The sequence below is a fragment of the Papio anubis genome, chromosome 9, assembly GCF_008728515.1.
Source record: "Papio anubis isolate 15944 chromosome 9, Panubis1.0, whole genome shotgun sequence".
In the NCBI taxonomy this organism is placed as follows: Eukaryota; Metazoa; Chordata; class Mammalia; order Primates; family Cercopithecidae; genus Papio; species Papio anubis.
The window spans coordinates 743,626-756,533 of NC_044984.1; the positions used below are offsets into that span (position 1 = coordinate 743,626).

Genomic DNA, 12,908 nt, shown 5'->3' on the forward strand with positions numbered 1-12,908 from the left:
TCACTAGGATCCCCGATTTCAGTCAGGCAGCCCTTTTTTGAGAGCCAGAATATCCGTGTCGGGCGGGAGCTGAGAATGTGGCCTTAATTGTTGAGGGGAGGAGGATGGAAGATAATCCTCCCTGTCTCCTCCTCCAATCCATTTAATCAATACTAATTTCATGCACCATCTTCACAAAGTTTCTTTTCCCCTCCTCCGACTCAGAACTCAGGCTCCGATTATCCGGCTTTACCCTTCCCCTCCACCCCCACAGCCCTGCAGTCACTCAACACTACTGCGGCTCTCTCCATTAAAGATGAACAACAGATCATTTTTCATTGCATGGCAACCCTAAGAGCTCTCTCGCTTAGCAGAGCATGATGGGAGTCTTTCCATCTCCCCCCCCCCCCTTCCTCTTTTTTTTTTTTCCCCTTCCTTCCCTTCTTCCACAATTAATCCCTAAATAATGATTTTCCTAAGCTCGCGCGGACTTCAGGATGGGGTTGAGCGACCCGCGATGACGCTCCCATCAGCCTTTCAGAAGGGACGGTTTCTAAAGAAAACTACAACTCCCACGAGGCATCAGGCTACAGCAACCGCGAGGCATCACGGAAGTCGTAGGCACTTTTCTCCTAGGTCCCGTTCATCTCCTCCAACCCGTAAACTATAAGTCCCAAGGTGCCTCGGGGCTGGCACGCCTGCGCAAAACCCCGGAGCGAGGTGGGGGTGGGGCTGCCCCGGGCGGCGGGGGGCGGGATCCGAGCGGGCTGTGTGGAGGCTTCAGACTCCCGGCGCCATTTAGCGCAGAGTTTCCCGGGCGGACGCGGCTCCTCTCTCGGCCCCTCCGCACCCCCGTCTTCGGTGACAGAAGGCGCCTGGTGGGGGTGACTGCTCTTTTCTCTCCCTGTTCCCCCTCACCCAGTCCTCTAGGTCTCCTCTCCTCTTGCCTCAGAGAAGCAGCGGAGCTCGGGCCCCGCGGTGAGCGGCCCTCCCCTCCCCGCCGTTCCCTCCGCCGTCAGCCCCCGGCACCGGCCCGGGAGGAGGCGGGTTCGCCAGGCCCGGGGCGGGCGGGGAGGCCTCGGGGAAGGGGGGGCCCGCTCCTCAGGCGCCGAGGCTCCGAGGCTCCGGCCCTTCGCCTCGGGGCGATGGGCGACCTGTGAGGCCGGTCCCCATCGCGGGGGGCGCGTGTGGGAGGCGGCGGCCGCCGAGTGACCGGAGCCGGGCCGCGGCCTTCCCCGCTCGCCTCGGCCCCTCCCACTCCCTGCCCCGGGGCTGCCACCGCCCGGGCGTCGGACCTGGTCCCGTGCTCGCGGCGCCGCCGCCCTCTGGGCCTAGCCCGCCCGGCTCGGCGAGCGGGGCAGTGGGAGCCGCGTCCGCCGCATCCGCCTCGACTCGGTGCCGGCCCCGGGCCCTCCCCTCATGACTGCGGCGCCTCCGCTGCCGCCGCCCGCCCGGCCGCCGCTCGCCGCAGGATGGATGCGGACCGTGCGGCGCTAACCCCCGCGGCTCCGCTCCCGACTCGCCCGCCTTCGAGCCCTCCTCGCGAGCCGCAGCAGTCTCGGTGCCAGCGGCCCGCCTCGCCCTCGCTGCGGCCGGTCAGTGCTGAGTGAGGCGTCTCCGGGTCGGCGCGAACCCGCCCGGCCGCGGTGCCCTGCGGACCTCTGCGCGGGCGGCTCGGCCCCCACGCCCTTTCCATCCGCGACTCCGAGCCCGCTCGCCTCTCGCCAGCGAACCGACCATGTCTGGCGGCGCCGCGGAGAAGCAGAGCAGCACTCCCGGTTCCCTGTTCCTCTCGCCGCCGGCTCCTGTCCCCAAGAATGGCTCCAGCTCCGATTCCTCCGTGGGGGAGAAGCTGGGGGCCGCGGCCGCCGACGCCGGGACCGGCAGGACTGAGGAGTACCGGCGCCGCCGCCACACGATGGACAAGGACAGCCGCGGGGCGGCCGCCACCACCACCACCACCGAGCACCGCTTCTTCCGCCGGAGTGTCATCTGCGACTCCAATGCCACTGCGTTGGAGCTCCCCGGCCTCCCTCTTTCCCTCCCCCAGCCCGGCATCCCCGCGGTTGTCCCGCAGAGCGCCCCACCGGAGCCCCACCGGGAGGAGACCGTGGCCGCCACCGCCGCTTCTCAGGTAGCCCAGCAGCCTCCAGCCGCTGCCGCCCCTGGGGAACAGGCCGTCGCGGGCCCTGCCCCCTCGACTGTCCCCAGCAGTACCAGCAAAGACCGCCCAGTGTCCCAGCCTAGCCTTGTGGGGAGCAAAGAGGAGCCGCCGCCAGCGAGAAGTGGCAGCGGCGGCGGCGGCAGCGCCAAGGAGCCGCAGGAGGAACGGAGCCAGCAGCAGGATGATATCGAAGAGCTGGAGACCAAGGCCGTGGGAATGTCTAACGATGGCCGCTTTCTCAAGTTCGACATCGAAATCGGCAGAGGCTCCTTTAAGACGGTCTACAAAGGTCTGGACACGGAAACCACTGTGGAAGTCGCCTGGTGTGAACTGCAGGTAAAGCCCCACCTACTTCTTTATTTGAAGGTCCTCTGGATCCCAAATTTGGCTTGGCGAAGCCAGTTGATCGAGTTCACCCTTCACTTGGCATTCTCTAACTGTTGGACTCCGAGTGGGAAGGGGAGGTCAACTTTTGAAAGGGGTTGAAATTAGGAGAATGTGGAGCATGTGCCTCGGTGTTGGGATAGGATAAGAATTACTGGTAGCCAGAGGGATTTGCTACCGGGCAGGGGTGGTGAAGGTCGTCTTAGTATAAACGAATTGTCTCCTGGTTTAGTGTCTGGCAGGGAACTTGGAATGAGTGGGGAAGTTGAAAGTACAGATGCTTCTTCCTCTGTGCGTTTCAGTCTCATCAAAGGCTCTGCAGTGATGAGCTGCCTCTGGGCGTAGAAGCGTGTTTCCATTCCTGAAATCAGGCTGTTCTTTTTAAATGAGAACGACCTTGTACTTTTGGATATATCTTACTTGATGGTTGCACAGGCATTTAGTATAAAATAAGTATTAAAAAAGACTCTTCTCTGCCCCTTTTGGATGAATGCCTTGGCAGTAGTGACGTGCAAATAAATGTTTGATGTTTTTCTACCTAATGATGCTTAAACCCTACAGTAGCAGCATTGCTCTGACATTGTTCGTTAAACTAACGTCTTTCAGCCCATTCACTATACAGCGAATAGTACAGGAGCCCATGCAAAATTGTGTAAGTGCTTTGAGAGTTGTAATGTCATCATCATTATTTTAATCTTATAAAATATTTTTAAGCTAAACTTTCCCAAGAGTCCAAAGGAGTCGCAGTACTTCCTTTTTTAACCTCTAGTGGTGTAAATAATGGTGTGTCATTCTGGTTGACTAGTACATTCTAGGTTTAAACAGCTGAGTTTGCGCTACTTGTTGCTTGACTAACTGAAGCAGCTTGCTTGAATGTTGCCCTGACTGGGCATAGGCGAACATAGGTTATTAGTAGGAGCAGGGTTATACTGAAGGAAAAAAGTCAGCCACATTATGCATACATAAAAAAATGTCATTAGACCAGCCTGATACAGGATATGAAAATAACTGAATGATCTTGGAACTTGTTTTATCCATGAACTAATATGTTAACATGTAACCCTTTGAATGTCAGGTTCCAAATAATTAAGGCCATATCAAATGTGAAATTAACACAGCATGTGGAAGTAAACTTAAAAACTAAGAAGTTCTTTACAAACATAATCATTTCTTAACTTTTACGGTTAATGATGTAGAACTTCTAAGGTAGTGTGAAATTAAAAGTACTCATTAATTTTATAGTATTTTAGAATTGGAAAGGTGACAGATCTTAAAAAAAAAAAAACAACGAAAACTATTCCTTTTCGTCAGTCATACTCAAAAAACTTAGTCTGGGCCAGGCGCGGTGGCTCACGCCTGTAATCCCAGCACTTTGGGAAGCCAAGGCGGGTGGATCACGAGGTCAGGAGTTTGAGACCAGCCTGACCAACATAGCGAAACCCCGACTCTACTAAAAATACAAAAATTAGCCGGGTATGGTGGCACGCGCCTGTAATCCCAATACTTGGGAGGCTGAGGCAGGATAATAGCTTGAACCCGAGAGGCGGAGGTTGCAGTGAGTGGAGATCACACCATTGCACTGCAGCATGGTGACAGAGCGAGACTCTGTCTCAAAAACAAAAACAACTTATGTCTGATTCCTTTTGGTTTACAGGCAGAAATTTACAGAATTTACATTTCTTTCTTGTACTTTCGACGCCTATTGCTACTGATGCTGGAATTTTATTCTTCCATTATAGTTTTATATTTGAATAGGTGCTTTTTAACAATTTTTTTTTTCCTTAACCGGTTACCTTACTTTTTTGAGACTGGACCCAATTACTTGTTGAGCACTTTATGAATTAATTTTGTTAGTTTTAATTATTTCACTTCTGAGACTTTTCAGAATGTGATGTGTGTTTTCCCTTTATCACCTGGAATTTTCTGATACTTTATTATCTTGGAACTGATAATACAGTGAAAAAAACTTAATTTGTCTAATATGATACAAACTTTGTCTAAGCTTCTCAGGTTTTCTTAGAACTGGTAGCTTTTTGGATTTTTAATTATCTAGGCATGGGCATGACTAAACTAAAGAAAATCTTATATTGCATATTATTTTTGAGTCATTTCCGGATTTGGCTGCAGAACTAGATGAATCCTAGCTTATTAAGTGGTACCTGATTTAGAAACTTCCATGTCATTTGTCTGTGCCTCTATAATTTTTTGTTTTGATTTTGAAAAGATTATCCTATCTGAAAAATCCTTTATAGCAGCAGTTAGGAAGTATTTTTGGTTTTTTGACCAGGACAGTTGCACTATATGCCTAATAAAGTATTCACTGGGTCAGTGTTTGAACTTTTATCTTTGGAGCCAAATTAAAGGACAAGCCCAAGGGATTACTAAAGCATTGGGAAGATAGAAACTTTTTCGCTAAATGTATCCTTTTAATATACACATATTTCTGAAGCAAGACAGGAGAATATTGTGTTAAGTTGTTGACTTTAAAATCTTAGTGTATTAAAACTGGAAGAAATCTTAGGTTATCCTGCCCAGCTATTTATTTGACAAATAAGAAAAGTGAAATCATAGAGCAGGTAAATAACTTGATTAGGTAGATGAAGAACAAAAGCTAGTTAGGATCTAATAATTTGGGAGATGATAAAGTATTTGTAGTCCAGTAGATGGCTAATAAGTAATTTCAAATGAAGCAATATTGTTTTGGTGTGGAAGTGGCTGTTGGATTTCTGGAGGAACCTGGTCCTATACCCATGGCAAATTTCAGGCTTCTGTTTTGGGTATTGATTTTCATCACTTCAAATTGAGATATAAATAGGCTTTCGTGGATGGGTGAATGTGGTATACAAATCAAGCTGTTTTCTGCCAAGCTTATTTTTTAGAGTCATGTTATACTATGCACTGCTCTTTAGTAAAACAAGCATCAATTCTTTTTTTTTTTTTTCCCAAAAAAAAAAAAAGGAGATGGAGTCTTGGTCTATCTCCAGGCTAGAGTGCAGTGGCTTGATCTCAGCTCACTGCAACCTCCACCTCCTGGGTTCAAGCGATTCTCCTGCCTCAGCCTCCCAAGTAGCTGGGAATACAGGCGCCCACCACACCCAGCTAATTACAAGCATCAATTCTTAGTAAATAATACGTAGGTAATATTTTGACACCACAGGATCTTCAGTAATTACTGAGTTGTTTAAGATGCAGATTTCTTTACCTGGTTTTATTAGACAAGTAGTGCACCTTAATTTTAGTATTTGATTGTCTTGGTCAGAAAATACTACTGTTGGGCCTGACATTGATGCAGCCGGATGTGGTGGCTCATGCCTGTAATCCCAGCACTTTGGGAGGCCAAGGTGGGCGGATCACATGGTCAGGAGTTTGAGACCAGCCTGGCCAACATGGTGAAACCCCATCTCTACTAAAAATACCAAAATTAGCTGGGCGTGATCCGTGCACCTGTAATCCCAGCTACTCGGAAGGCTGAGGCAGGAGAATCGTTTGAACCCGGGAGGCGGAGGTTGAAGTGAGTCTAGATCGCGCCATTGCACTCCAACCTGGGTGAAAGGGCGAGACTCCGTTTCAAAAAAAAAAAAAAAAGAAAGAAATAAAACATTGATGCACAGATTTAAGAATGATTTATTTTAAGCACCTTCCCCCCAAGTTGCCTTTGAAGAGTTCACATGATGCATTATATGTTGATGAGATTGTTTCCACATCTGCCTGAAAAGGGAGCAAATCATATTTTTGTCAAAGCTTCAATATACTTAACTGCTTACTTTTCTTTGTCTTTTATTAAGACTATATGTCATGAGTATATGACATTAATATTTTGTGAAAAGTTTAGCAGTGTTACAGAAATGGGATGTGGTTCTGTGATTAAGAAACCATAATTTATTTCTTTGCTATAGTTCTTAAAATATCTCATTGAACTGAATCTCTCTATTTGAATGTTGGTGATTTTTTCCCCTCTTTTTAAATTTGTGCCACATTCCTTATTTTTTAGGATGAGAATCAGCATAACTTTCCATCTCAGGGAATAGTTTTTGGAGTTTGTTCTTAAATCCTCAAAGTCAGTGATTAGGAGTATTGGCAAAATTTTTTCTCTTACCTTTTTTCTGACCCATGGTAACACAGTCTGAGAAGTAATCTGCAAACCTGGGAGGAGGTTGTTTTTGTGTAAAACAAACTAGGAATCTATTGTTGCTTGGTGACAATTCATTTCTTGACATTCAAATTCATTTAAAATTCATCTTATTCCACCAGCAGCTTATCAAAGAAATTCAAAAAAATAAAAAATATATGTATATAAATATAAATAAAATACATCTTAGTTCGTCCCTATGGAAACATTCAATTAAAACTGGGCTCTCATTTTCAGAAACCATCCTAAACCTGTTATTTGGGTTTTCTGGTAGTTTTTACACTTTTTTAGATAAAGCTGTAAAAGCAGCAAGAGTAGCTATACTCAATTATCGTTTCTGAAAACATTTAGCATACTATGAAATAATTCATAATTATAATTAGTACACCTTTGCTATACCAGTTCTGTAAATTATGTTGATAATTTAAATTATATATTTAGTAACTTGTATTTTATTTGAGTTTTTTCTTTTGTTTGTTCGTTTTTTGAGACAAAGTCTCAATCTGTCGCCCAGGCTAGAGTACAGTGGCTCGATCTCGGCTCACTGCAACCTCCACCTCCCAGGTTCAAGTGATTCTCCTGCCTCAGCCTCCTGAGTAGCTAGGATTACAGGTGCCCGCCACCACGCCCGGCTAATTTTTGTGTTTTTAGTAGTGACGGGGTTTCACCATGTTGGCCAGGCTGGTCTTGAACACCTGACCTCGTGATCTGCCCGCCTTGGCCTCCCAAAGCGCTGGGATTACAGGCTTGAGCCACTGTGCCCAGATGTTTTGTTTTGTTTTAAAACCTGGTCTGCAGGAATAGGTAAGACTTAGCGTGACCTCAGTTTATGTTTGAAGAGGCCATTTTTCTGCCTTGTAACATAGTAGTTAAGAACTAGATTGCCTGGATTCAATAAGCAAGTTTTGTGCTACAGTTTCCTGTCTGTAAAATGGGTGTAAAAAAGAGCACCCACTTTATAGAGTTGTGCTGATTAAATGAATGAACATATATAAAACATGTAGGACAGGGCCTGCCACATAAATATTAACTATGATGATGCAGCATCTTTTTTAGGATGTCCTTTTGAGGGAATCTGTGAAGATTTTGTTTGTTTATATTTATGCTTGAAAAATCATATAGCAAAACTTAACTACTATTCTTGGAGGAGGAGGAAAGCAGGTATTGACCTTTATGTACTGGTGCTTTTAAATTCCTTAGCTTTACCTGGCCTTTCCTAATATTCTAATTCTGTGACCCATCACCCAAATGCCAACCTTTCTGAACTGCTTATTTTCAGAATCTGCTAAGTTCCTTGTCTCATCTTCTTTGCATGAATCTGGAAAGCAGATTTTCTTTTGGTGGATCTCATATATAATTCTTACAGTATTTATTTATCATATTGAAATTGTTATATACTTTGTCTAATCCATTAGTCTTTAGAAAGTTCACTATGGTGTAATAGAATACTATACAATGAAAAGGAGCACCAAGGCAGAACCCTTGAGTTCTAGATTACCCAATTTTCTGACCTTGAGTAAGGAACTTAATCTGTAATGCTCATTTATTAGCGATATGTCTTACTGATTTAGGATTGTTGAAGATCAACTGAAATACTATGTGAAAGTACTTTGAAAAATGTTAAGTGTTATATAAAATATAACAAAGGATACTTAAATATTCATTTAGAAGGCTATAAGTTGTCACCTGTTACAAATGGAATGTATTAAACTTAGTTGGATTTGGGGAGCTTTTTGCTTTGTCAACTTAATTTCTCAAATCTTAAAAGGGGAGCTTTTCAGTTTGAAGAGAAATTGTCAGAAGCTCTTAATATTTTGTTTGGAAGAGGATTATGCCTTTGACAGGTAGCAGACTTAATTTTATATGTAGGTTTTTTTTTGTTGTTGTTGTTGTTGTTTTGATGGGGTCTCACTCTGTCGCCCAGGCTGGAGTACAATGGCGTGATCTTGGGATCTTGGCTCACTGAAACCTCCACCTCCTGCGTTCAAGTGATTCTCCTGCCTCAGCCTCCAGTATAGCTGGGATTGCAGGCACCCACCACCACACCCGGCTAATTATTTATTTATTTATTTATTTATTTATTTGTATTTTTAGTAGAGACAGTTTCACTGTGTTGGACAGGCTGGTCTCAAACTCCTGACCTCAGGTGATCCTCCTGCCTTGGCCTCTCAAAGTTCTGGGATTACAGGTGTGACCCACCGTTCCTGGCCTATATGTAGTTTTTAAAAGATTGGTTACTTGTACTTTTTACATAAGAGGAAAAGCATCAGTAAGCTGTGGTTTTGTGACCAACTTAATTGATCATATAATATCTCCACCTTCATTTATATTAATTTAGATTTTTCAGGTGGGGTTTCATAAATAATTTACTTTTTAGTGTTGTGACTTGAATCTTGGCCTTGCCAAATTACCATATTAAATACATTATGCTAAATGAATGTGTTGAATGATTTTTTTAGAAGAGAGTCCTCAGATAAGCTATTAGTCATTACAAGCAAATAATTTTCTCAGGAATGTAAGAATTCTTAAGAAATTTAACAGTTTGAATTTAGGAGTGTTTGGAAATTTGCTTGTTAAAATCATCATACTTTTTCTTTAGTTAAGAAAAAGCATACTGTCTTTCCTGTAGATACCTTTTGTGCAACTGAGGTTCACCTTCTCAGAGACAATATTATTTTTGTCAGTATATACGTGATAGATGGTCTAGTTAATCAAACACACACTAATGTATAAACCAAACAGTGAGAGGTGAAATTAATTAGTGAATCAAATTATTAATGTGCACATTCTCTATTACTAGATAGAGATTAACAGATTTCTTGGGATAAGATCATTTTCATGGCTAAGAGTTTTGAGCTATATAACCTGATATATCTATCTTTATGTGGGTAATCTCCTTACATGGACTGGTAGATTATTGTGGATTAAGGTAAATTGGGAAATGCAACAGATTTATCTCTTTAACATGCTAAAGAGTTACTAGGTATCATTGTCGTATTAAAATGTTGTTTGAACTCTTCATACTGCTCCTCCCACACACAGTCATTCCTCAGTATACATAGGAGATTGGTTCCAGACAGCCCCCACCACAGGGTACCAAAATTCACGAATGCACAAGTCTCTTAAATAAAATGGTGTATTTTCATATAACCTACAGTAGTACATCCTCCTGTATAGTTTATTTTTTTAATTTAATTTTTTTTTTTTTGAAACTGAGTCTTGCCCTGTCGCCCAGGCTGGAGTGCAGTGGCACAATCTCAGCTCACTGCTACCTCTGCCTCCTGGGTTCAAGTGATTGTCATTCCTCAGCCTCCTGAGTAGCTGGGATTACAGGCACATCCCAGCATGCCTGGCTAATTTTTGTATTTTTAGTAGAGATGGGGTTTCACCATGTTGGCCAGGCTGGTTTGGAACTCCTGACCTTAAGTGATCCGTCTGCCTCTGCCTCCCAAAATGCTGAGATTACAGGTGTGGCTCCTCATGTATAGTTTAAATCATCGCTAAATTACTTGTAATGCCTAATACAATGTAAGTGCTATGTAAATAGTTTTTATACTGTAGTGTTTTAAAATTCATGTTGTTTTTTATTATTGAGTTTTGTTACTGTTTTTTCCCCCAATATTTTCATCTGCAGTTAGTTGAATCCATGGATGCAGAACCTGTGGATATGGAACCTGAGGATGTAGAGGGCGGACTGTTCTTATGTATAGAAAGTAGACAGTAACTGGCCGGGCGCGGTGGCTCAAGCCTGTAATCCCAGCACTTTGGGAGGCCGAGACGGGCGGATCACGAGGTCAGGAGATCGAGACCATCCTGGCTAACACGGTGAAACCCCGTCTCTACTAAAAAAATACAAAAAACTAGCCGGGCGAAGTGGCGGGCGCCTGTAGTCCCAGCTACTCGGGAGGCTGAGGCAGGAGAATGGCTAAACCCGGGAGGCGGAGCTTGCAGTGAGCTGAGATCCGGCCACTGCACTGCAGCCTGGGTGACAGAGCGAGACTCCGTCTCAAAAAAAAAAAAAAAAAAGAAAGTAGAGAGTAACTGAAGAGTTGAGTTTTAAACAGAGAAATTAATTGGTTAGATTTGCATAGCAGTAATTGTCCAAGAATGGATTAAAGGCATACAGGGGGAAGTGTAGAGATTCCAGTAGTCCCCTCTCTTCTTCTTAGGGAATAATGATTATTTTTTTTCTCCTGCTTTTCTTTTTTTTTTCTTTTTTTTTTTTTTTGACGGAGTTTTGCTCTTGTTGCCCAGCTGGAGCGCAGTGGCGCAATCTCGGCTCACCACAACCTTTGCCTCCCAGGTTCAAGGGATTCTACTACCTCAGCCTCCCGAGTAGCTGGAATTACAGGAAGGCGCCACCATGCCCGGCTAATTTTGTATTTTTAGTAGAGATGAGGTTTCTCCATGTTGGTCAGGCTGGTCTCCAACTCCTGACCTCAGGTGATCCACCAGGCTCGGCCTCCCAAAGTGCTGGAATTACAGGCATGAGCCACCACTCCTGGTCCATATTTTTATTTTTTGATTCTGTTTTCTTTGCGGTTTGCAAGACCCCCCAGTGGATACCTGAAGCTACAGACACTACTGAACCCTATGCATACTGTGCATTTTCCATCCCATAACCCATTCGACTAAGTGACTAAAGGACGAGATGGGTGGGTGGCATTAACAGTGTGAATATGCTGAACAAAGGGATGATACGTGTCCCATTCATGATTTCATCACACTACTCAGAATGGCACACAATTTAAAAGTTATGAATTGTTGGCCAGGCATGGTGGTTCACGCTTGTAATCCCAACACTTTGGGAGGCCGAGGCTAGTGGATAACCTGAGGTCAGAACTCTGAGACCATCCTAGTCAACATGGTAAAACCCTGTCTCTACTGAAAATACAAAAAAAACTAGCTGGGCATGGTGATACGTGCCTGTAATCTCAGCTACTTGGGAGGTTGAGGCAGGAGAATCACTTAAACCCAGGAGGTAGAGGTTGCAGTGAGCCAAGATTGCGCCATTGCACTCCATCCTGGGCGACAAAAGGGAAACTCCATCTCAAAAAAAAAAAAAAAGTTATGAATTGTTTATTTCTGGAATTTTCCATTTAATATTTTTGGATGGTGGGAAGTGAAGCATCAAGTAAGGGAGGGCTACTCTAGTTAGGATATGAATGTGAGATTTTTAGGACCTAAAGGGAGATAATAGAAGGAATAGAACATTTAAATATTTAGGAGATAAAATATTTAGGGTTTAGTGATTAATTGGTGTTTGGAGGAAAAATGAAGCATGGTTAAGAGGTTAGGGGTTGATAGTGCTGTCAACTGAGGGAGAAAAATCAAAGGTTTTTTTTTTAAGTTTTAAGATTTTTTGTTTTTTAGATGGGAGGAGGTATGGAGATGTATTCAGTTGGACATGTTGAGTTTGAGATTCTTGTGAAATCTCCAGGAGGAAGTTCAATAGGCAGTTGGATATATTACTGAAACTTGAAGATGAGGCCTGAGATGGAGATAAAAGCTAATGATTCCCAAAAACGTATGTATTAGTTGTAGCTGGAATAATGGAAGTAAATGAGATAAGCTAGGGAGAGGATATAAAGTTACAGAAAAATTAGAGAGGGGGAGAGGGAAGAATAATGGTCCTTAGGCAAAATAGTAACAATTACCAAGGGAATAAAATTTCAGGAAAATAATACATAAGAGAAGTTCTGTTTTCACAGTAGTAATTGTGGAGAATGAATTTAACAGGTAGTAAAGAAGTGTAGTAGTTAGGCTGTTGAAATTGTTGCACTTGGCTATTAAGAAATCATTAACTGGGCACAGTGGCTCACGCCTATAATCCCAGCACTTTGGGAGGCTGAGGTGGGCGGATCACCTGAGGTCAGGAGTTGGAGACCAGCCTGACCAACATGGAGAAACCCCGTCTCTACTAAAAATACAAAAATCAGCTGGGCCGGTGGCACATGCCTATAATCCCAACTACTCGGCAGGCTGAGGCAGGAGAATCGCTTGAACCCGAGAGGCGGAGGTTGTGGTGAGCCGAGATCACAGCATTGCACTCCAGCCTGGGCCACAAGAGTGAAACTCCGTCTCAAAAAAGAAAAAAAGAAATCATTAACATTCACACTGAGAAACTGCCCTGACAAAAAGAAATTTAAAAAAAAGTCATTAACAATTAAATTTAAGGTTGCCTAAGTAAGGGGGAGGTTGAATAAGAGAGAAGCACATAAATACATGTAAGTCACTGGTAATGCCCTAGAT

General features: G+C 44.1%; 1 protein-coding gene across 29 annotated transcripts in view; it reads left to right on the forward strand.

The window, feature by feature from the left end:
- The first annotated feature begins 761 nt into the window (after positions 1–761).
- Positions 762–12,908, forward strand: part of WNK1 (WNK lysine deficient protein kinase 1) — a 156,607-nt gene continuing 144,460 nt past the window's right edge. For 27 of the 29 annotated variants that reach the window (XM_031650990.1, XM_021923229.2, XM_031650993.1 and 24 more), the window contains exon 1: positions 1,104–2,479. In XM_031650990.1, coding sequence (XP_031506850.1) covers positions 1,718–2,479 — 762 coding nt within the window. In that variant the 5' untranslated portion in view covers positions 1,104–1,717. Of the gene's footprint in view, positions 2,480–12,908 lie in introns of all 29 variants that reach the window. The other 2 variants (XM_031651009.1, XM_031651018.1) reach the window with 2 other exon arrangements.